General features: G+C 45.4%; 1 protein-coding gene and 1 long non-coding RNA gene across 2 annotated transcripts in view; both read left to right on the top strand.

The window, feature by feature from the left end:
• Positions 1-18,681, top strand: part of LAMB1 (laminin subunit beta 1) — a 41,492-nt gene extending 22,811 nt beyond the window's left edge. The window contains exons 24-33 of the mRNA XM_035315733.1: positions 7,394-7,763; positions 9,371-9,555; positions 10,836-11,077; positions 13,012-13,215; positions 13,582-13,726; positions 14,494-14,701; positions 14,918-15,059; positions 15,890-16,066; positions 17,287-17,446; positions 18,349-18,681. Of these exons, the coding sequence (XP_035171624.1) occupies positions 7,394-7,763; positions 9,371-9,555; positions 10,836-11,077; positions 13,012-13,215; positions 13,582-13,726; positions 14,494-14,701; positions 14,918-15,059; positions 15,890-16,066; positions 17,287-17,446; positions 18,349-18,485 (1,970 nt within the window). The 3' untranslated portion in view covers positions 18,486-18,681. The remainder of the gene's footprint in view (positions 1-7,393; positions 7,764-9,370; positions 9,556-10,835; positions 11,078-13,011; positions 13,216-13,581; positions 13,727-14,493; positions 14,702-14,917; positions 15,060-15,889; positions 16,067-17,286; positions 17,447-18,348) is intronic.
• On the top strand, positions 1,399-3,390 carry LOC118160761. The gene is made up of 2 exons (XR_004747663.1): positions 1,399-2,970; positions 3,092-3,390. It is a non-coding gene; the product is annotated as an uncharacterized LOC118160761 (long non-coding RNA).
• Positions 18,682-20,140: the final 1,459 nt, after the last annotated feature.

Genomic DNA, 20,140 nt, shown 5'->3' with positions numbered 1-20,140 from the left:
TGAAAACCTGCTTTTTAGCCTGTATGAAGTAAAAAGAGGATGTATTCCTGCAAACTCATTTTTCTTAGAAAAGCGCTGCACTTTCCTTCCGACCTGTCACCCCTTCTGCTTCCAAGTGACACAGCCTCCGAGGAAGGGGAACAACCCTCTCAGCCCTCGTTCGGTCCTGACTGGTGGAATGGACTGTGTTCAGGCTGGCAGAAATGCAACCACTGCGTGGGAAGGTCATAGCCTTCAGTGATGAGTGGTTTGCTGGCAACCTGGAAAACTGTGCCATTTACAGAGTTAGAGAGTTGCAGAGCAATGCCCTGGAAAATAGCTTAAAGGGGTCCTATAGCCAAGACGAAGCTGGAACTGAGACAGAAGGGGGTTTGTCACAAAGACGAGCCCTCACTCAGCCCAGGCAGCCAAATTGGCCACGTTTTGTATTGCATATGGGAAAAAAAAAACACAAACTAGTCAGGATTGGGAGCTGTCAGAGAGCTGTGAACCATGTGAGTACTGATGAACAAGCTTCACTGCAGGCACCAAGCTGATGTGGAGGTGTGAACATCCATCCTGACGTCTCCACAGTGAGATCCTCCACCAGCCTGGGCAAGCAGCCTCTGCCCAAGGTTGGAAATTACAGGGTGAATCACTCAAGGGAGGGTAATGTCTGACCTCTTCACAGGAGGTCTTCAGCCTGCTGGCACCAGTAGATACCAGGTCCTGTGCTGCCCATGCTGCTGTGACACCTTTTAAAATGTTTGATTAAGTAAGAGAGAAATTAAAAAATTAGAGATGTAATGTGTAGATGTGGCCCTAGGTCCAACACAGTCTGCTGGAAACCAGACTCCGGGACATGCTTCCCCACTATCCCTGTTGGTGGCTGTGACTGTTGCAGGCTGATGCCTGTGGTTTGTCTTGGGAGATGGTGAAGAGGAGAAGGAAGAGGTTGCTGGTGCCTGGAGGTTGGAGGGAAGTCTTTGCCCTTGTTCTCAGTGCTTCAGTTTGCAGTGTGTGCTCCTTGCAGTGGAGAAAAAGTGTCTCCTGTTGTCTTCCCTCTGCATCTCCCCAGTGCTCACAGTGGGACCAGGCTCCTGGGGCAAGCAAAGCTACGTTTGGGTAGCTCCTCATCCCTCAGTACTGGGCACAGTGCCACCACCCATGGGTGTCCACTGGGGACTACACACCTCAGAGCACCCAGAGTCTGTAGGACTGTGTCCTTGGAGACTGCTTACCACACATAAGCATAGCACGATGATTATTCATCTAATTGAACGTAATTCCTCAAGAATGGCTCAAGAGAAGCATAGAAGATCGAGGAAAATCCTGGTGCGTCTCAGCCTTGTGCAGGTCCCTGTGATGACTGCAGCATGCAGGAGCTGAGCAGCAGCTGTGTGAGCACGGTCTGCTCTGTTTGTGGGGCAGAGCCAGCCCCTCTGCCAGACTCCTCCGGCTGTTCCTTCAGCCACAATTCTGCGCAAGCATGCATGTGAGAGAGTGCGCACGCATAAAAATCCTTGCTAAGGTAGTAAATGACAGGATTACAAATTTCATGAAACTCAAGTCTCCCAGGCGCCCTGCTGGAGCTTTTCCAAAGCCTGGCAACTAAACTGCAGGACTCAGCATGCTGAGCTCTGTGCCGACTGCAGCCCACGTAGCACGTTTCTGGCAGGAGGCTCCAGGCTCCCGAGATGCCTCTGAGATACCCTGTGGCAGCAGATGCAGCTGGAACGGTGTGTCTGCGTGGTATATATGTCACGGTTATGTGTTTCATAAAATACGAAGGGTGTGACAATATTAGTATCATTAGGGTTTTAATAAATTGAACAAAGAGACCACAGTTAGGAAAGGGCACTGTAGGAGGTTGCAAGTTCGGTTGTATTGCTATGTCCCCTTTACATGAAGTATATATGTGTCCATATTCTTCTGTGCTGGACCTGAGCATCTTAAAAAATAGACTCTAGGTGAGGTAGGATAAAAGGAGTGTTGTTGCTTTTATTGAGCATTCATTACCAGCATTGACAGAAGGTTGCTTTTCTCAGTTTTAAGTCTTTGTTGAGTTCCTGGTGCTGAAAATACCCGCATTGAAATAAACTTCATTGAGAGTACTCCCATTGTCATTTAAAAATAAGCTTCGTAGTCTTAATTTAACATCTGAGTCTTAAACCAGGCACGTAGGCTGATTTTATAGGAGGTGTTAGTGGTGCGGAGAGAAAGATCAGCAGACATTTCATCTCCTCCTGTGAGAAGTTTCTAAAGGAAGTCAGGCAAGTTCAACGCTAAAGGAAGTACAGTTTTCACTTTCTTAATTTTAATTGACCTGTGGTCTTAAAATACTGCAACGTGTATTGGCTGTTTCCAGAAAATTGCCCTTCTGGTACAGCCTGCTAGCATGTTAAAATACAGCACAACTCTGTTAATTCTAAGCTGGAACGGATCTTATCTTAACACTCGTACTGAAAATTGTAATGCTGAGGAGTTAACAATATGCTTACGGTGTAATTTGAGTCAATAGCTGATTATTCGGAAGAAATTTGCTAGCTCTGCAAAACTTCCAACCTTACAAATTGCTGAATGGTTTTATCATCATAGTGCCTCGCTACCACCAGGAGATGATGCCAGGAAATCGTGTTTGAACAAACTCATTGTTCTCCTTTTTTTTTTTTTTTTTTTTTTCTGTGGAGGAGTTAAACATTTGATGCTCTCTGTCCCCGATCTCAAGCAGCAGAGAAAATATTTCTGCAAAAATGGTTTCTCTTCAGTGTTGTGTAGGATTATGTATGACTCTTGCTTGTTTCTTATCATCTCATAATAGGTCTTTAAGCACCACGACTGCCCTTTGTCCAGCCCTTTTGTGATCCACTAGATCATCTCAGCTGTGGTAGCAATATACTAAGTCGCAGCTGTTGAATCAGAAGTGAGTTCTGAATATTTAACATCAGTGGGAAAGATAGCAGAGCTGTCAGAGCAAGTGAAAGATAAACAGTTCGTACATCTTCCTGAGCTTGAAGCAAACCACTTGATCATTTGCTTTGGGATTTCTTCCCTTAGGTTTCTACAAGGCTACATTCAGTAAGGGTGTACTAGTGCTGCTTTTGTCCTTGAGATCAGGAAAAAAATAGTAAAAGTGAAATGTATTGATCAAGATGGTATGAAAATAATGTGTACTCTGCATGTGTGTGTGCATGTGTTCACATGTGTGCAGATGCATTTGTGAGTAGATGCAGCTACAGTCTTTTTCAGTCACAAATTGCTAATCAGCAGATCCTGGCTATGAATTTGGCTAGAAAATCTTCCTGCCAAAAATGGGATTTCATGTAAATTGGAGTATGCCTCAGCAGAACGTCTGATGGAGTTAAACACCCCATTAAAGGAAACAATACATCCAGTTCCAAAATGACATTTCAAAACAGAAAGCGATTGTTTAATTTAGTAAATGCTCCTTTGAAAACCTCAAGTCCTTGTCCAGTGATTTCAAAAGACTTCTTTTACTCCCCTGTATTTTCCATGGGGGGTGCTTGAGTTTCCAGCCCTGCTTACCCAGGGACAGATTTGATGTGTGTCTAAGTGATCTTCAAAGCAGCCCAGTCCATATAACCTTGCTGACCTTCCCCCCGGCCTTCTTCCATCTCTGTCTCTGAAAGAATAGTCAGCTGTTGGTCAAGAAGGCCATTCCCAACCCAGATAGGTAAAAGTGTCTAGCTCTCTCGTAGTAAACTCAGTGTCTTTGTGGTTTTATAGTGCAAATTGAACCTCTCTTCTCAATTTCTGCTCTGGAGGTTGTGTTTGGCTCAGCCTGTGTGAGTACATCAGAAGCAGAACTGCTGACAAAGGGCATCATTGACCACACAGGAGCTGAGTTGCTGTGTGGCCGAAGGAATATCTGGACATTAATGTGGTGCTGGTGTATTTTAGCCAAAAAAATGCACTGGGAGGGGCATGCTGGCTCATTATGGCACGCCATTCACTTCATACCAGCAGCTGATAAGAATCGAGGCGTCTCCTGTTTTCATATCCCCACTCATTGATGGTGATAACGTCTCACAGAGCCTGATACACCACCATCATGGCTGATGGATGTGCACTCGGCATGTGCTTATTCTTCCACGAGCTATTTGCAATCCTGTGCTTTTCCAGTCCCTGCGAGGAGCGGGAAAGGTCCTTTTCTTTACCATGGATCCTGGCTCTGTCACTGTGCTTTCCTCCCTTTAGGGCAAGTGTTTTGAGAACTGGCCACAGCTGAAGTCAGTGAAGGGTTTGCTTTGAAAAGAAGATGCTCTGCAAGGGTCCTGGACTTGCTTCTTGCCAGGGTGTGGAGTAGCCTGTTGGTGGCCTGAGTACAGGACTGCTCTGCTGAAGGTGTTGGAGATGGTGGAGGTCCTATGCCACAGGTTTCGGAGAGCAGAAAAACAGTTTCTGGCTGGCCAAATATTATTATTAGTGCAGTGTCTCTGGAAATGGGACCTGTCTGATAGAGGTCATGAGACTGACTAGTGAGGAACAGAGCTGGTTCTAGCCGTGGCTGGAAGCACTTGAGTGAGGTCATCTAGACTCTAAAAAAGAAGATCATGTGCAACCAAACACCAGCACGCACATGGCATTTGTGGGATGAAAGGTTTGTTCACAAGGTGTGAGCTGTAGAGCAGTGATGCTTTTGGGAGAACTTCGACAATGTTGCAGTCAGTGCCGCATTAAAGATGTCTGTGGGCTGTAGCTAGAGAGACCATGCCACAAATGTAGAAATGCCTGAAAAAGATACAAAATGGAAGGAAATAATGGCTGGAATCTTCTTACTCTGGTGCCAAGAGAGTCTTTAAACTACCTGATTTTACTTAAAAATACAGATGAAATTATCTTGACTTCTACTTTTTATTTTGAAAGCTGGTCCTGTGCCTGGCTAATGTCTTGGGTAGATCATGAAGAAGACGACATCCAATGCTTTTGAAAGCTTTCTTTATATATATATGTTGCATTCACACAGTTGGACAAATGCAGAGCTAGCAGTGCCTGCTTCTGGGCTTGATGCAGAATCCTAAAATGGGGAAATAACCCATAGTAATGTTTCTGTCCTTACACCTTGTGTAATTTTCTCAAGGGTCGCACAAAGCTCAGTTCAGACATTTCGTAGAATTCTAGAAGTGTAATTCTCCCAGCTGCTCTGCTGTATTTGGGATAAATTTCTTCTTTCCTATTTAGCACCTCCCAGCAGGCAGCCGTGGAGTTTTGACTTTGCAAATGAGCTAGTGCTTAAATTCCCCTCTCCTGGTGCCCAGCTTTTTCTGGCTCCAGAGATTCTGTAATCCCCATTACCATGTAAATGTTACTAAAGCCATGTCGGCTGCCTTTCCTGAACATGCAGGTATTCAAGAGTAGAATTACCAAACTTTTTTTCCACTTTAAGCTTTTTAAATCCACAAGCAAATACAGTGATCTGATTTGCCAGCAGCAAGCATTCGTGTAACTTGATCAGATCCCAGCTCCTTGGAGAATCCCGCACGTCATTTAGCCTCTCTCCGTGCAGTGGAATTTGGACAATCCATCATTACAGCGAGGGCCCTGTTAGCTGACAGAAGGGTTAGCTGACCTCCTTCCAGCAGGAACTCGACAGTTTGCCTGCAGGGAACATATTCCACGGCGAGTTGACTGCTTAAGCACTTTCGATGTAAAGGAAAAACAATCTCTTGTGTCAGGCTATGACTCGAAGAACAAAGGCCCATTTTGCTCAGTTGTGCAGGCAGCAGAAGTTATTTTTGTCTCTCGCCGATCATATTCGCGTTGGACAAGAAAGTCATTTTGCTGAGGGCTGATTTGTTCTGCCGAGGCTCTTTGTGCACTTCTTGAACCGAAGACCACCACTGTGGGTTGACATCGAAGCAAATAATGCCCAAGCTTGAAAACAGCTTTGTGCTGTGCCCTGTTCCAAGGGGGCATGTGCTTGGGGTGTGCGAAGTGATTTACGGGCCATTTTGAGCCATTAACCTCCTCCAAGGACGCCTGGTAAACGGATGAGTAAGCGAAGGCTTTTATCAGGCACTACGATCCTCTCCCTGTGAAAGGAATGTGTGCTTGACCTGCCTCAGCTCTCCTGTACCACCGAGAGAGGCGGACGACCTGCATGTTTGCAAGGCCTCTCTTAGTCTTCAGAGGGCTGTTGGAAATGACTGTGCATCAGGAATTTAATTGAGTAACTTCCCTTCATGCAGGCTAGTGCCAAAAAAGCACATCGTCTCCTAAAAGCTCGTTAAAAAGGCTGCTGCTCAAGCATTATCCCTGTAGTTTGGCAAGCACCAGGAGCCCCTGGGTCTCACCTCATTAGCACACAGAGATAGGCAGGTGTTCACAGTTGCAAAATAAAAATAAAATAAGAATGAAAATACCTTTCAGGAAGGTGTAAATACCAACTGGGGTGCTAACAGTGTGAATTAATTTACCAAAAATCTGTTAATGGGCCTCATTGCCCTTCAGGGGGATGAGCAATGTGGAGGCTCCTGGCCGCTCACACCCGTGGGGGAGAGGACTGTACTCATCCAGTCAGGCAGGGCTGCCCATGACCACGTTCTTCATTTTGCAGCTTTCTGCCTGATTTTTACACGCCTTCCCCGTTCTCCAAACATCAGCCGAGGCTCCTCGATGCCTGTCAGCGTACGCTGTGGGGTTGCATTCAGATCCCTCCCCCGAATATTTGCCCAGCAGCCGTTGTAGGAGCACATCCTGCGCCAGGCCCTGTGCCTTTGTGTAGAAGATCTCTGAAGGGATGTTAGCCTGTAGATTTGTCATGTTCTTCTCTGAAACCACCTCAACGTTTAGCACCCACGGTATCTTTCAGGATGGAGCCCTGTGGCTTAACTAACCACCATGTAGTCAGCTATCTCCTTTTCTGTTCTGGGGGGAGATGCAGAGGAGGCTGTTTGCTTTCTGATCTGCTGGATCCCTTGGTTCCCCCCTGCTCCTGTGCTGGCAGAGACAGCAAATGGTTGCTCCTTGTTTGCTTTTTCAATTTCACTCGTGTTTTGCTCTTAAACCCTCTGCTGTGAGCCTGCCTGTCATTTCTTTTCCTGCCTGGGGAGCCTTGCTCCACAGATCTTCACTGTAGGAGGGAAACTGGGGTCCCTGTCTTCAGTTGCTGTCAGATGTCCTCCCAGCTTTGCAGGATGAATCCATATTGTGCCTGTTTCTGAGAGGTGCAAGTCACGCACTCCTGGTCTGCCCTAGAGTTACTGCCCTGTCTCTCAGCCCCTTCACACTCAGTCCTGGTTCCCCCATACCCAGACACATCCATAACTAGCTGACTATAACCCAGACACCGCCCACTTCTACACCCGTTTCACCACTTTGTTTTTGTTCATTTTGTCTCCCTGCCACCCTCCCCTTCGCCTTAGCTCTCACCTGTGCCTTTCTCTCCCCACAGCGTGCGACTGCAACCCCCGTGGCATCCAGACCCCGCAGTGCGATCGCGCCACCGGGCAGTGCATCTGCAACGAGGGGGTGGAAGGGCCGCGCTGCGACAAGTGCTCCCGGGGCTACTCGGGCTTCTTCCCTGACTGCGTGCCCTGCCACCAGTGCTTTGCCCTCTGGGACGTGGTCATCAGCGAGCTGGCTAATAGGACCCAGCAGTTCCTGGACAGGGCTAACGCCCTGAAAATCACTGGGGTCACTGGGCCGTACCAGCAGACGCTCAGCACCCTGGAGGAGAAGCTTGGGGAAATTAAAACCATCATTGCTCAGAACCCAGCCGCCGAGCCCCTGAAGAACATCGGGAATCTCTTTGAGGAAGCAGAGTGAGTACAGTTGGTGTGACGTGGGTAAATCCAGCTTGGGAAGGAGTGGGAACACCAGCGAGCTGAGATGTAGCAGAGTGGCTGATGTCCCCACACTGGGCTTGAGGACACCCTGGTGAGGTACGCCGCAGCTCCTGGTGCTGGAGAGCACCTCGCCACGTTGAGCATCCCTCCCCCAGGCACCAAACTGGCCGGGGAAGGCAGGAGCAGCACAGGCACCCTGCCCTGGCAGGGGGTGTCCTGCTCTGGCTGCGCAGCGGGCAGCTAATTACCAGCCAGCCACTCATGCTTGCCTTGCGCTCCCCTGGGGCAAAGGACAAACACTGCTATTGTGTGAGAGAAGCAAGAGGGGAGAGATTAAACTCCTGGATTTCCGTATGGAGCCAATGAGTTGGAAACTTTGGGCTTCTTTCTCCGCTCCAAGCTTGGGCTGGGGGGGAGCACGAGCTTTCTAACAGCTCTCGTTTCCATTCTTCTCACAGTAAGAGCCCGACATTTTGTTTTAAAGGTACGTGTACTACAGAAGGCAGTTTGGGCTTTTGCAGATCAGGCAGCTGTGCAACCATTCCAGGCTTGCTTATGCACTGCAAGGGGGCTGCACAGAGCAAAGGGGAGAGGATTAAAGCACAAATGTCTCAATTAGGGATACACCGTGCCCTGCAACCTCCCCCCTCCAGCTGGAGAGCTGGGGGTTGCTGCTGCTGTGTTTGGGCTCTCAGTACTGAGGGAGCTGAGAGCAGCTGAGGACCTGCTTTTTCCTAACATCTGCATGTGTCTGCTCTTGCTCTGCCTCTTCTTGAGGAAGTATAGCGCTTGAGGACCGTTGGAAAGCAGCAGGCTGCTGAGCTATTGAAGGATGTAAACCGATTGTAAAGATTAAATGCTGCCTGATTGTTTCAGAGTGAGGAATAACTGGGTATGGTGGGATCACCATGGATGGGAATAGCTTCCTATGCCCAGCTCTGTTCTGCAGCAGCTCTGTCTCGGATGGTGCATTTGCCTTTCCTTTTAGGGTTATCCCACCAGCTGAAACCTGCTCGCTGAGGCTGTCTGCAGGAGGTTTTCCTTCTTAGTCCTAGAGAAGCAGCTGGTGAGGAGAGATCTTTATGGAGGAGTTAAAAGAACCCATTGTATTAAAACAGGCTTTTCCCCCTCCTTCCCAAAGTTCAAATCTGTCCCATGAGCTCGTAATAATCAGAACTGCATTTGTAGCTGTGTGGGATGAGAAGCAAATTATGTATGGATCATAGTAGTCAACTTTGACCTGTGCAGTTGCCATGATACAAGAGCATTACACCAGCCCTGTGGAATCTGCCTCCAGTTAATCTTACACAAAGCAGCTGTTTTCTGAGCAATTTGGTGCTTTGAGTTTATAAACGTGCTGTAGATTAAAAAGTAGTTTTGTGTGATAAAGGAAACAAAACAGTACTCTAGGTAGGCATGTTGTTACAAATCACTTGGAGCTCCACTGAGGGAGGACAGGTCCTGCCGTGGGAGAAGCATGGCACAGCTCTCACTGTTGCTCTTCACTGAAGTCAAACACTGAGGCTTACAACCTTTCCTCCTCCCCCGGTAAGTCCTGCTCCTCCTCCTCCTCTGTCTTCCAGAAAGCTGACAGCAGATGTTACGGTTAAGATAGCTGACTTAGAAGAAAACCTATCAACCCTAGCAGAGAAGAGCAACAGCACAGACAGTGACCTGAGCGCGCTGGAGACAGATGCCAGAAGCCTAGACCGTGTCGTGAAAGAGCTTGCAGAACAGCTAGAGTTCATCAAGATCTCTGATGTTCGGGGTAAGCGTCGCAGGGAGGGGGAGAAACCAGTGGGGTGGCTGAAGATTTAATTAGTGCACGGTTTTAAATACCAGGTTAATCTTCTAACGTGTAATAAAAGTCAGTTCTTAGGAGGGCAGCTTTGCTCTGTGCGTTAGCCGAGTTGCTGATGCAGCAGGAGCTTTGTTTTGCCCCCCTCACCCCTTCTTTCTCTCCCTCTGTGTATTGCAAAGCTGGCTCAAGTTCTCGGGGCACAAGAACTTAGGAGACTCCAAGACTTTAATTAAAGCATTTTAGATGAGGCACAAGGGCTGAAAGTGAAGCTGATTCCAAGATACACCTGCACATTTTGTTTGCTCTCCCCAGGCTGTGAAATTGCTCTTTCTGTTTGAAAAACTACCCATGTCTTTAGGAGCACACCATAAAAGAGCCCCGTTCTTCCAAGGCACCCAAGCCTCGTGTGCCCACGGGCACGGTGGAGTGCCAAACTCCCATCACAGAACCAGAGCTGGCTGGGGAAAGAGGCAAATCACAAAGTTATTGGGAAGTTTTCAAAGCTGACTTAATTCCAACTTAAAACAAATTTAAACAAAACATACATACATACATATATATATATATATACAGAGAGAGAGAGAGAAATATAAATTTCCAGCTTTGCAGGTAGTCTGAGATTGTTTCTGGTGAATATGGGATTTCACCCAGAGTGGCAAAAAGGATGTAAAAACTGGGGAATCCCTGGCTTGTGGTATTCTGTGGAAGAAAGCTGCCCCAGTGTACAGAGCATGGCTGCCCTGTGGGGTCTCTCTCAGGCCTTTCCAGCAGTTGTCCAAAACTAATAATTAAAGAAATCAGAATCATTCATCAAACAGTTGTTTTTTGGGGAAAGCTCTGACCGGTTTCTAAGCAGTGACTCCGTAAGCCACACATCCTAGGGCAAGCGACAAGAGCTCATGGCATGGGTGAAGCCTTAGAACATGGACTGTTGCCCTGTGAACCTAAAAGGCTGGAGCTCCCTGCTGGGGAGAGCTGAGCAGAACTCAGCCACTGGGGTCAGAGAACCGCTTAGCTTTAAAATCCAGCAAACTCAACACACTTTCAACCAGGCAAAAAAGTTTTTTTTTTAAACGACAGGCCAAATTCTGTCCCCTTTACAATAGCGCTGAACAGCTGTGGAGGCTGTGGTTGCTTTAACGTGCTACTCAGATTGCTAACCCAGATGTGTGTCTGCCCACCTCCGTGACACAAGTTATTTGGTGTTACTTAACGGATTTCTGAGCGGCTCTGTCTGATTCCTGCAGGAGCCTTGGACAGTATCACCAAGTATTTCCAGATGTCCCTGGAGGCAGAGGGAAGGGTCAATGCGTCCACTGTCCACCCCGATAGTGCCGTGGAGCTGTCAGCACAAACGCGGCAGGAAGTGGAAGACTTAATCAACGAGAAGGAGGCCCAGTTCAAGGCTAAGCAAGAGGAGCAGTCTCGCCTCCTGGATGAACTCGCAGGCAAACTGCAAAGCCTGGATCTTGCTGAAGTGTCAGCAAAGGTACGCAGCTAAGACGTGCTGGTAGAAAACCCACAGTGAAAGTAAGGTTGTTTTTTCTGAAGTGACAGGCAGGGAAAAAATATTCAGAGCTGTATAGTGTGAAAGAGACAGTTCCTGAAACACACACATTCCACTGATTTTTTGAGGTATTTTGTGGGCTCTGAGACACCTTTGGGCTTTCAAGCAGCAGGCCTTCATGTCGTTCTCCCTCCTCCTTCTCCCCAGCCTTGAGAGCATCCATCTTTTCCTCACCTCCTAAGCCAAATCCCTTTGCTGAGGGCAGAGCTCTCAAGTGCAGCAAAGTTTAGCAAGTCCACTGGACTGAGAGGCAGGCTCTTAAGTCTTCGCTCACACGCTTGCTTTCTTCCTTCTTGCAGTTTCCCAGAGCACATGCCAGGGCCCACGCAGCGCTCAGCCAGGCAGCACTGCTCACGCTGCCCTCCTGGGTATCGCCGCGCTCCCCTCCTGCTTGGGGCAGAGCAGTACTTACAGGGAGCTGGAATCAAAAGGGCACATTCTCTGTTGAAGCTGCCTGCTCATCTGTAAATACGATCAAGGATGGCTTTTTCTGGGAGAGGCAGGGTGTTCTCTGGGTTGCTCTTTGAAGCCAGGCAGCTGCATTCAGAGAACAATCCCGCCTGAAGTCCCGACTGAAGGGGAGAGCTCATTAACTCCTCGGGGCAGGGCCAGGCCTGTGTGAGGGGATGAGGTCTTCACACAGGGAATTGTCCCCGGTCCTTTACAACTGCAGTCACCCCACCCCTCTTTTTTTTTCTTGGGAAGAAAGAGGCACCTTTTTGTTTAAGCTTCCCTTGCCCTGCATTCCTGCCTAATGCGTTCTTGAGGACTGAAAGTCTTGGGTAGATGTTTATCGAGGCAGTAAACACGAGTTGCTCGGAGGTGTAATCACGGGATGCAAAAAAAAAAAAAAGTTTTTTGCTTTCTAGCTACTGCCGGGTCGCATGCCAAGCAGGTAAGAGGGAGTCATTTACACTTCACAGGAGACAGCTGCAGCTCACTTGGTTTTCCCAGAGATTCTAGGCTGCAAAGTATGTGTCAGTTAGCAACTATCGTTTGGCATAAGGAGGGTGGTGGAAAGGGAAAAGTAGCTCACAGGAACGGGGAATTTTCCAATTTGCCATCTGGCTAAAACAACTTCTAAGAGATTTCATTGCCCAATTGACCAAGTGTTGGATAATTCCCAGTAAAATCTGCTGATTGAAGTAGCTTTGTTTGAAAAGTCAAACCTGATATCTTCTTTGGAAACACTTCATTGACACAAGACATAAAGTGGAAGTTATTATGGAAAGATGAAACCAGAACAAACATTTCATGGTAGGGAAGGGAACAGCTTCTCAAGAGAGGTTAAAAAAAAAAAAAAGCTTCCTGTTCAGCTTGGAGCGTTTCAGCTTCTTACTGTTTTATCTTTTCCTTTGCTCTCCTTAGAGAGCACAGAAAAAGAAAAAATACTATCCTGCACGAAACACATTCTTCCTTTTAAAAAGCTGCTTGGGATGTCCAGTTTTTCCTCCAACAGCAGTCAAGGCTAGCTTCAAACAAAAGGAATACAGACAGTGGTAGCTTCCAACTTTAAATCAAAGCCCAAAGGCAGCTTTCCAGTTAGAGATGATATTTGGCAAAAGAGGACAATGAAAGCAAGGCTTCCCTCACACCCTCCCTTTACTTCAGCAGCTGGGAGCTAGCTGGTTGTTACCCAGTTAAGGCAGGAAGGTGTGGAAGGGGCACAGAACAAGGGTTAATATCGTGCCGGTGTGGACCTGATGCAGCTCTCCTTCAGCTTCCTTTGCTTTGGTACTTGAGGCCTTACTTGGAAAGGGTAGAAACAACAGCAGAGCAGCGTCCTATTCCATCACCCTCACAGCTCAGCAATGGGAATAAAGCCAGGACTGTTGCACTTGTCTCCTCTGCTGCAGACATGTGGCACCCCCGCAGGAGCCTCTTGTGCCGAGTCTGAGTGCGGCGGCTTGAACTGCCGAACCGACGATGGGCATAAGAAGTGCGGAGGACCTGGCTGCGAAGGGCTGGTGACCGTGGCGCACAACGCGTGGCAGAAAGCCATGGATTTCGACCGCGACATTCTCAGCGCTTTAGCAGAAGTTGAGCAACTCTCCAGAATGGTAATGTGTAGAATCAATCATTACAATACCAAAAAAATCTTCTAATTGTAACACAAGTTTACACTAATTGACAAAGTATGTGCCTGGATTAATGCAAACTATGCTTTCTAGCTGTGTAACATCATCATACTCAGAAAGGGAGCTTGCTAAAGTAAAGTTTCATGCGTAACTCTAAACATGAGCTTGAGTTGTTTAAACTAGCACTGGTGGTATGGATCACGGCCAGCTTTTAAAAAGTGTTCTGCGAGTTTTATAAGAAGCATTTCTCATTACTATTACCTCTGACTCCAAGAGAATTTTTGTTGTAAAACAGGTCTTAAAGGAAAAGCTAATACGCATTCAAGCCTTCCATTTTATTCTCTTCAGGTTTCTGAAGCAAAACAGAGAGCTGATGAAGCCAAACAAAACGCACAAGAAGTTTTGCTCAAAACCAATGCTACAAAAGAGCAAGTGGACAGAAGCAATGAAGATCTGAGAAATCTCATTAAACAGATCAGAGACTTCCTAATGCGTAAAAATCTTACACTTACATTATCTACTTTAATTCTACATTTGTGAAAACTGTCTTTATTTTCAAATCATCCTCCACAGGGTAATGCAATAGTTGTCATCCCCTGCTCCTTTCAGCCAGATTTAATGGGTATGATGAAATCTGGAAACAGAAAACCAAGACAACAGGAAAATGAGGCCAATCTGTAGTACTTTGTTGTGTTCATTTCAGCTGAGACCATTGTACTTCTGTAGCTTGCCAAGTGTGTTCATAAGCTCTAGCTGGATAGACACACAGTACTGTTAAAGGGGAGGAAAGTCAGAAACGGTGAGGTTATCTCCCTGCAAGAAAGCAGGTAAAGGTTAAATGAGGGCCTTGTTCGCTAATGAGTGGCAGCATGGCAAACCCGTTCCTCCTCTGTTTGCACAGGGCCGAGCATAATGTTAGCACAAATACATTTATGTGCAGCTCTTGGCTTCCTTTCCCGTGGGCTTGCATCCCCATCCCCCCGCCCCAGCACAGTGTAGCTAATCACTGAGATCTTCAAAAGGCTTCCAAGAGAGTGATGCCAGCAGGGCCTATGCGCCTGCTGGGCCTCTTCTCAGTGGGAAGTTTCACCCTGAGGAAGCAGTTTTGACACCTTGATTTGTTGCTAGTCTGGGGGAGGAAGATTTTTTCCATTATTTTTTTTTCCTTCTTGAGGGAGCAGCTGGATGGGAATTTGAGTACTGAGACTTGACAGTTCAAAGCCTTTACTCACATCTTTGTCATGTGTGTCCATCTTGTAGAAGACAGTGCTGACCTGGACAGCATCGAGGCAGTGGCTAATGAAGTACTCAACATGGAGATGCCAAGCACTCCCCAGCAGCTACAAGCCCTGACAGAGGACATTCGTGAGCGTGTGGAAAGCCTTTCTGATGTTGAAGTCATTCTACAGCAGAGTGCTGGAGACATTGCCAGAGCAGAAATGCTACTGGAGGAAGCTAAAAAAGCGAGGTATGCAATCCTGTTCTGTATTAGGTGTCTTCAGTCACCAAGAACTGGAAGGAGGCTTTCGTTTCACTATCAGGAAACCCGGAGTTTACCTTACCCCAAGGCAGATTCCCCATTCCTTCACTAAAGGGCAAAAATAGCCCTTTGCACTGCTCGACTCGTGCTTTTTCCTGTACCAAAGTAAAGTGCTTTTAGTGTTAACATAGTTTTGTTCCACAGCAAAGGAGCAACAGATGTTAGAGTCACTGCAGACATGGTGAAAGCAGCACTAGAAGAAGCTGAAAAGGCACAAAATGCAGCTGAAAAAGCCATAAAACAAGCTGATGAAGATATTAAAGGAACTCAAGACCTGCTGACCTCAGTAAGTTATTTCCAAGATTTTTTTCTTCAGATACAGAAACAGCAACACATCTGAAACTGATGTAAGGGTGTCTAGGCAAGGCTCTCGGGTACTACAAATAAAAGATTACACTTAAAATGAATTTTAACCATTCTTGCTTTGTATAAGCTTTTGAGCTAGTATGACATAACTAGAGGATTAGGGAGCTACAATCCTGCTCATTTGACTTCAGTGGTGTAAGGTATGGGGGTGAGAAAAGCCTTTTTCTTAGAGCTTTCTCTAACACAGCAGGTGTGCCAAGATCCCTACAAAGTCATACATATCGACCCCATTGTTGTTTGTTGTAGTGTGTTGGCATAACCATGCTATCTAACAATGGCATCCACTGCAGCAGGGGACTAAGAAAACTAATGCTGTACTGAAGTGGTAATTGCTGCAGTCTCATCAGATAATGTATTTTTAGACTTTTACTCTGTACTCTGGTCTCATGAGAGCAGTATCTATACCCACAAAGTGTGACTAGCTTAAGAGACAGGCAGCTTCAGACGTTTATCATTTAATAATGAACTTGTGAAGTTCTTTGTGCAGATTAAGCAATTCTTGCATGTGTAATACAATCAAGTCATTTTTAATGAGGTTCTGTAATGCTTTTGCAGCCCTCTATATACCTGATCTTTAAGCAGTGGGTTTTTTCCACTCTGACCACAATTGTCCATTTTTAATGGAACTGTAACACTTTTTTTATATCAGATCTATGGACGTGACCTGATCAGGGCTTACTCAAACTTTGTGTTATATTTAGAAACTTGAAACTATGCTTGAAAACATATCTTTGTCCCTCCTTCGGTTAGATTGAATCTGAAAATGCAGCATCTGAAGAAACACTGAACAACGCCACTTTACGTCTGTTTGAGCTAGAGAAGAGCGTTGAAGATCTAAAGCAAAAGGCTGCTACAAATTCAGAGAACGTGGACAAGATAGAAGAAAAAGCTGGCACTGCAAAACAAAATGCCGAAGAAGTTAAGCAGGTGAGAAGGTTGGGAAAAATTATAAAGGAAAGCCAGTAAAACACACCCCAGGTCTGGCTAGGGGAGCATTACTGAGTGAGTACACTTCATTTATTGACTAAGTACTGGGGATAAAAAAAGTGCTTAATGCACTTACCACAGATACCTACTTTGACTCATTTTGGTACCAAATACAAAGAGAAGAATTAGGAAGTTACCAGTTTCTAGAACAGTTGTAGAAAACACATCTTGCTGTCACACTGTCAGCCTTTCATAGATTTGTTTCTGTCCCTCAGCTTTGCTATCTACCACAAATGCATTGGCTTTTTTCCATCTATATTCTTGTTTCTGCAGCGATGTTCAGGCCAACCCAATCAAACTTTGGCATACACAGAATCAAGTGGCAGAAAAAAGCAGTCCTTAGCTCAATATAAAACTAGTCTGATTTCTAAATATCAGATGCAAAATTCACTGACCATATGCAGGCACTCCCAGTGTCTGCTCTACACCTTCGTAATACCAGAAGAATGTTCATTAACAAAACAGTTGACAAATCTGCCAAAGGAAGTTTCATTCCTCCAATCTTTTGGCTGGAATTAGCCCACCAGTCTCAAGCGAGAGATTCTCTGCCAAGACAGAGATACATTATCCATCAAACCAATTACTTCCAAGCACTAAACAGTATTTCAGGTGGTTGTCAAGTAAACCCAAGAGACTTCCAGCACTGCTGCAGAATATTAACTTGCTAGTTAGTTGAATCCATGTGGGTGACAGTACTCCTTAAGTTCACAGAGAAAAAAGCACAGCTGAGGGGCCAACCTGATGTCTTCTCCAGCACCTTCACCTAGGCAAACCAGGCAGCTGCTCTCTTCTTACTGAAAGGGCAGCAAGGTTATTGCTCCCTAAACGCATACATTCAACCAGAAGCATGGCCAGTTCCTTAACCTTCTCAGCTGTGCTAGGGGCCATAGCTTCCATGAGTTACACAACTGTGTAACTGCACCCTGTAAATCCTTGCCAAGTATTAAAGCTGAAGAACTGCCACAGATCTGCAAGAGGGCAACTGAGTCTTCGTGCCAGCTCTTAAAACCTTGAGTATTGAACAGGATATACCCCCAACCCTGTTTCTGCCTCTGTTACCTGAGCTAACAGTCTGTGCTCTCCTTACCCCGAACATTGAGCAACTCCCCCTGCATTGTCTTTTGAGCGGCTCCATCTTGTGTTTGAATCTGGAACAACAGGTCCTCAACACCGAGCTGAACAGCAAGTACAAAACGGTGGAGGATCTCATTGCCAAGAAGACAGAGGAGTCGGCCGACGCTAGGAGGAAAGCTGGCATGTTGCAAGATGAAGCTAAAACCCTGTTGGCTCAAGCAAACAGCAAACTCCAGCTGCTCAAAGGTAAGGCTGTTCTGAGGAGGCAAGTCATTATCTTAAGAATAAAAGCACTATCGTGCTGTTAAATCACGTATTCATCAGCAGCAGGAAAAGAAAAAGGAAGTTAATTCTTTGCTGAGGTTTGAACGGCTTTCCTTATTCTTAGGGACACAACATAGTCTCAAATCAAAGATTTGTATTTAAAAAAAGAGCTAAAAACTCACAATGGGACACAAACTTCTGGTATGGCACCTCTCACTGTTCAAAGAATCCTTGCAGGGTGGAATTAAAATGTAGCTACCACCATCAGGGTGAGGACTAACCCATGTGGCAATACTAAAAGCAGCACACTTCTTGACAGACTACCCAGAACACCATCTTCAAACGGTATTCCCCTTACCCCACCCTGGAATGCTGTTGAAACAAAAGGCAATTAGGATACAGCACTTCCAGTTTACACATTAATTTAGCATTTACAATTAGCACTTCAAGTAGACTGAAGCAGGAGGGGGCAGCCTGCCCGTAACTGCCAGGGAGGAAGCTAAGTTTTCCTCCTGTTTTTGCCAGTCCTGGAACCTACTCTTCCCCTTAGTTGCTCCTGCACAATTACAATGAATCACTGAATAGTTTTGGCTTGTCATAATCAAGACATTTCAGGCCAATATAAAAAACACCAAACAAATGGCAGTTATTTTCAACTTGAACCAAAGTATACCTTTTCCGCTTAGAGAAAGTTACTTCCATGTTGCTTTGTGTCCCAGTATTAAGGAAACAAAAAGGTGCCATTCCAGCCTTCGCTTTTTGTCAGATTTTCTTCTGCAAGAAAATAAACTTGAGAGGTAGTTTACCCATAACAGCTATAGTTTATATTTTACTGCATTAAAACATACCTAATTATGCTGTTTTTCTTCTTCCTTTTCTGACAGACTTGGAAAATACATATGAAAACAATCAAAAAGTTCTTGAAGACAAAGCCAAGCAGCTGGTGGAGCTGGAAGAGACAGTTCGCTCCCTCTTACAGACAATCAGCCAGAAAGTTGCTGTTTATAGCACTTGCTTATAAAAGGGAGCAGAAAATGCTTACGTTCAGCATGGGGCATTTTTGTTTTTTACAAGTATTACACTAGTTTTTTTTGACATTACACTAAGACCTGATAAAGTGAACAGGTTTTATATTGACTTTTAAGTCACAGAACCAAAGACAAGTAACTTTTTGACATGGAAAATAAACAGTACTTTTGTATCACTGTATGCACCTAGTATGAGTCATTAAGTTCCCTGTTCTTTTCAGTAGCTGAAATGGTAAATCAATTAATCCTTTAGTTTCTGCACGTCGTCTTTTTAAAACAGCTAGAGATCTAATAAAATATTGGTTCCAAGTACATAATTCTAAATAGGGCTTCCAGTTACAGTGAAGTACAGAACGATAACTCAGAGCAGTTGTGAAAGAAGTGCAATCTGTGTGGTTAGCTAGCATTTACACCCTACTACTTACTGCACAAGGAATATTTAACCTCTGCATGATATCCATTTAGGCTTAGAACAAGTTCAATTTCATTGAAGTACTTTTTGATTTGAGAGGTCAGCACTGAAGGAGTGACTGTGGCTTACGTTCTGCAAACCATATTTATGTGTTAAACTATCATTGGAGGATCAAGACTCTAGAAGAGCTGCCAAGTTCAAGGGCACTTAGTGTGAAGCAGTTAAGGAGTTGTACAGACTCTTACAGCAGCACAGTGAAGCTCCCTAAGAGCAGCTTGTATTTAACAAAACGTAAATAAGACTTTTTTTTTTTGAAGTGCAAGAGTAATAACCAGTTCATACGAACAGTGCACTTAAGTTCCAACTTCCTATAGAACAGCACACCTTCAGCCAAGCACATAGTAATTGCAGTAATAATTATTCACTAACTTACAATACGTGTAAGTTAGCATACTCAGCTGCAACAAGCATTTACATATCCTGACTGCTAACTCTGACCTGAGAGATAGATTTGGATATATTCTTAGATCAACAATTTACCTCGACTGTCAGCAGGAGCTGGTCAGGGCAGCTACAGCAGAATTACAGCGCCACCTATGGAACCTGAAGAGCAGCACATTTAAATAATCCAACCTTCGTAGGTTACACACACCAGAATAAAAGAAATCCAGAACAGGAATTGATACCACAGCAGCATCACACACTACGTCACTGCCAGTACATTTAACAGCTATTAAAAATAAAATCTGCAAACTTTGTAACAGACAGACTTAATTCTACCTCTGCAAGCACTCTTTGTATATTTAACTAGAACAGAAGTGATACTGGGAAGTTACAATACCATAACCCCAGGCCTTAAATTTTATTTTCAAGTGTCTGGGAGACAAATCTCCGGTACAGTTTTAGTAGCAGTCTTCAAAGCATTCCAAACTCCAAAAAATTTACAAGAACAAAACGATATACAAGAATTTGTAACTGATGAATCCCAAGACTGAATCACAGCAAGACTGTCAAAAACTGCCACAATTATTAGGGGAGGGGAGGAGTGGACACAAAAGTATTTCTTAGAGCAGGGCTTCTATGTAGAACTTGCAGAGTGCCAGATGAACACTTAATAGAATTTACCCACAGGCAGAACTGATTCTGAAATGCCTAGATTTTGAAAATGGTGTTCTTCTTCCCTCGTTCTATTGTCTTACTTTTGCTTTATTTCAGCAGCTTCCTACTACCACCCAC

Source organism: Oxyura jamaicensis, chromosome 1 (assembly GCF_011077185.1).
Source record: "Oxyura jamaicensis isolate SHBP4307 breed ruddy duck chromosome 1, BPBGC_Ojam_1.0, whole genome shotgun sequence".
NCBI classification, from domain to species: domain Eukaryota; kingdom Metazoa; phylum Chordata; class Aves; order Anseriformes; family Anatidae; genus Oxyura; species Oxyura jamaicensis.
The sequence above is the reverse complement of the archived record's forward strand: the minus strand, read 5'-3'. Positions and strand labels throughout refer to the sequence as shown.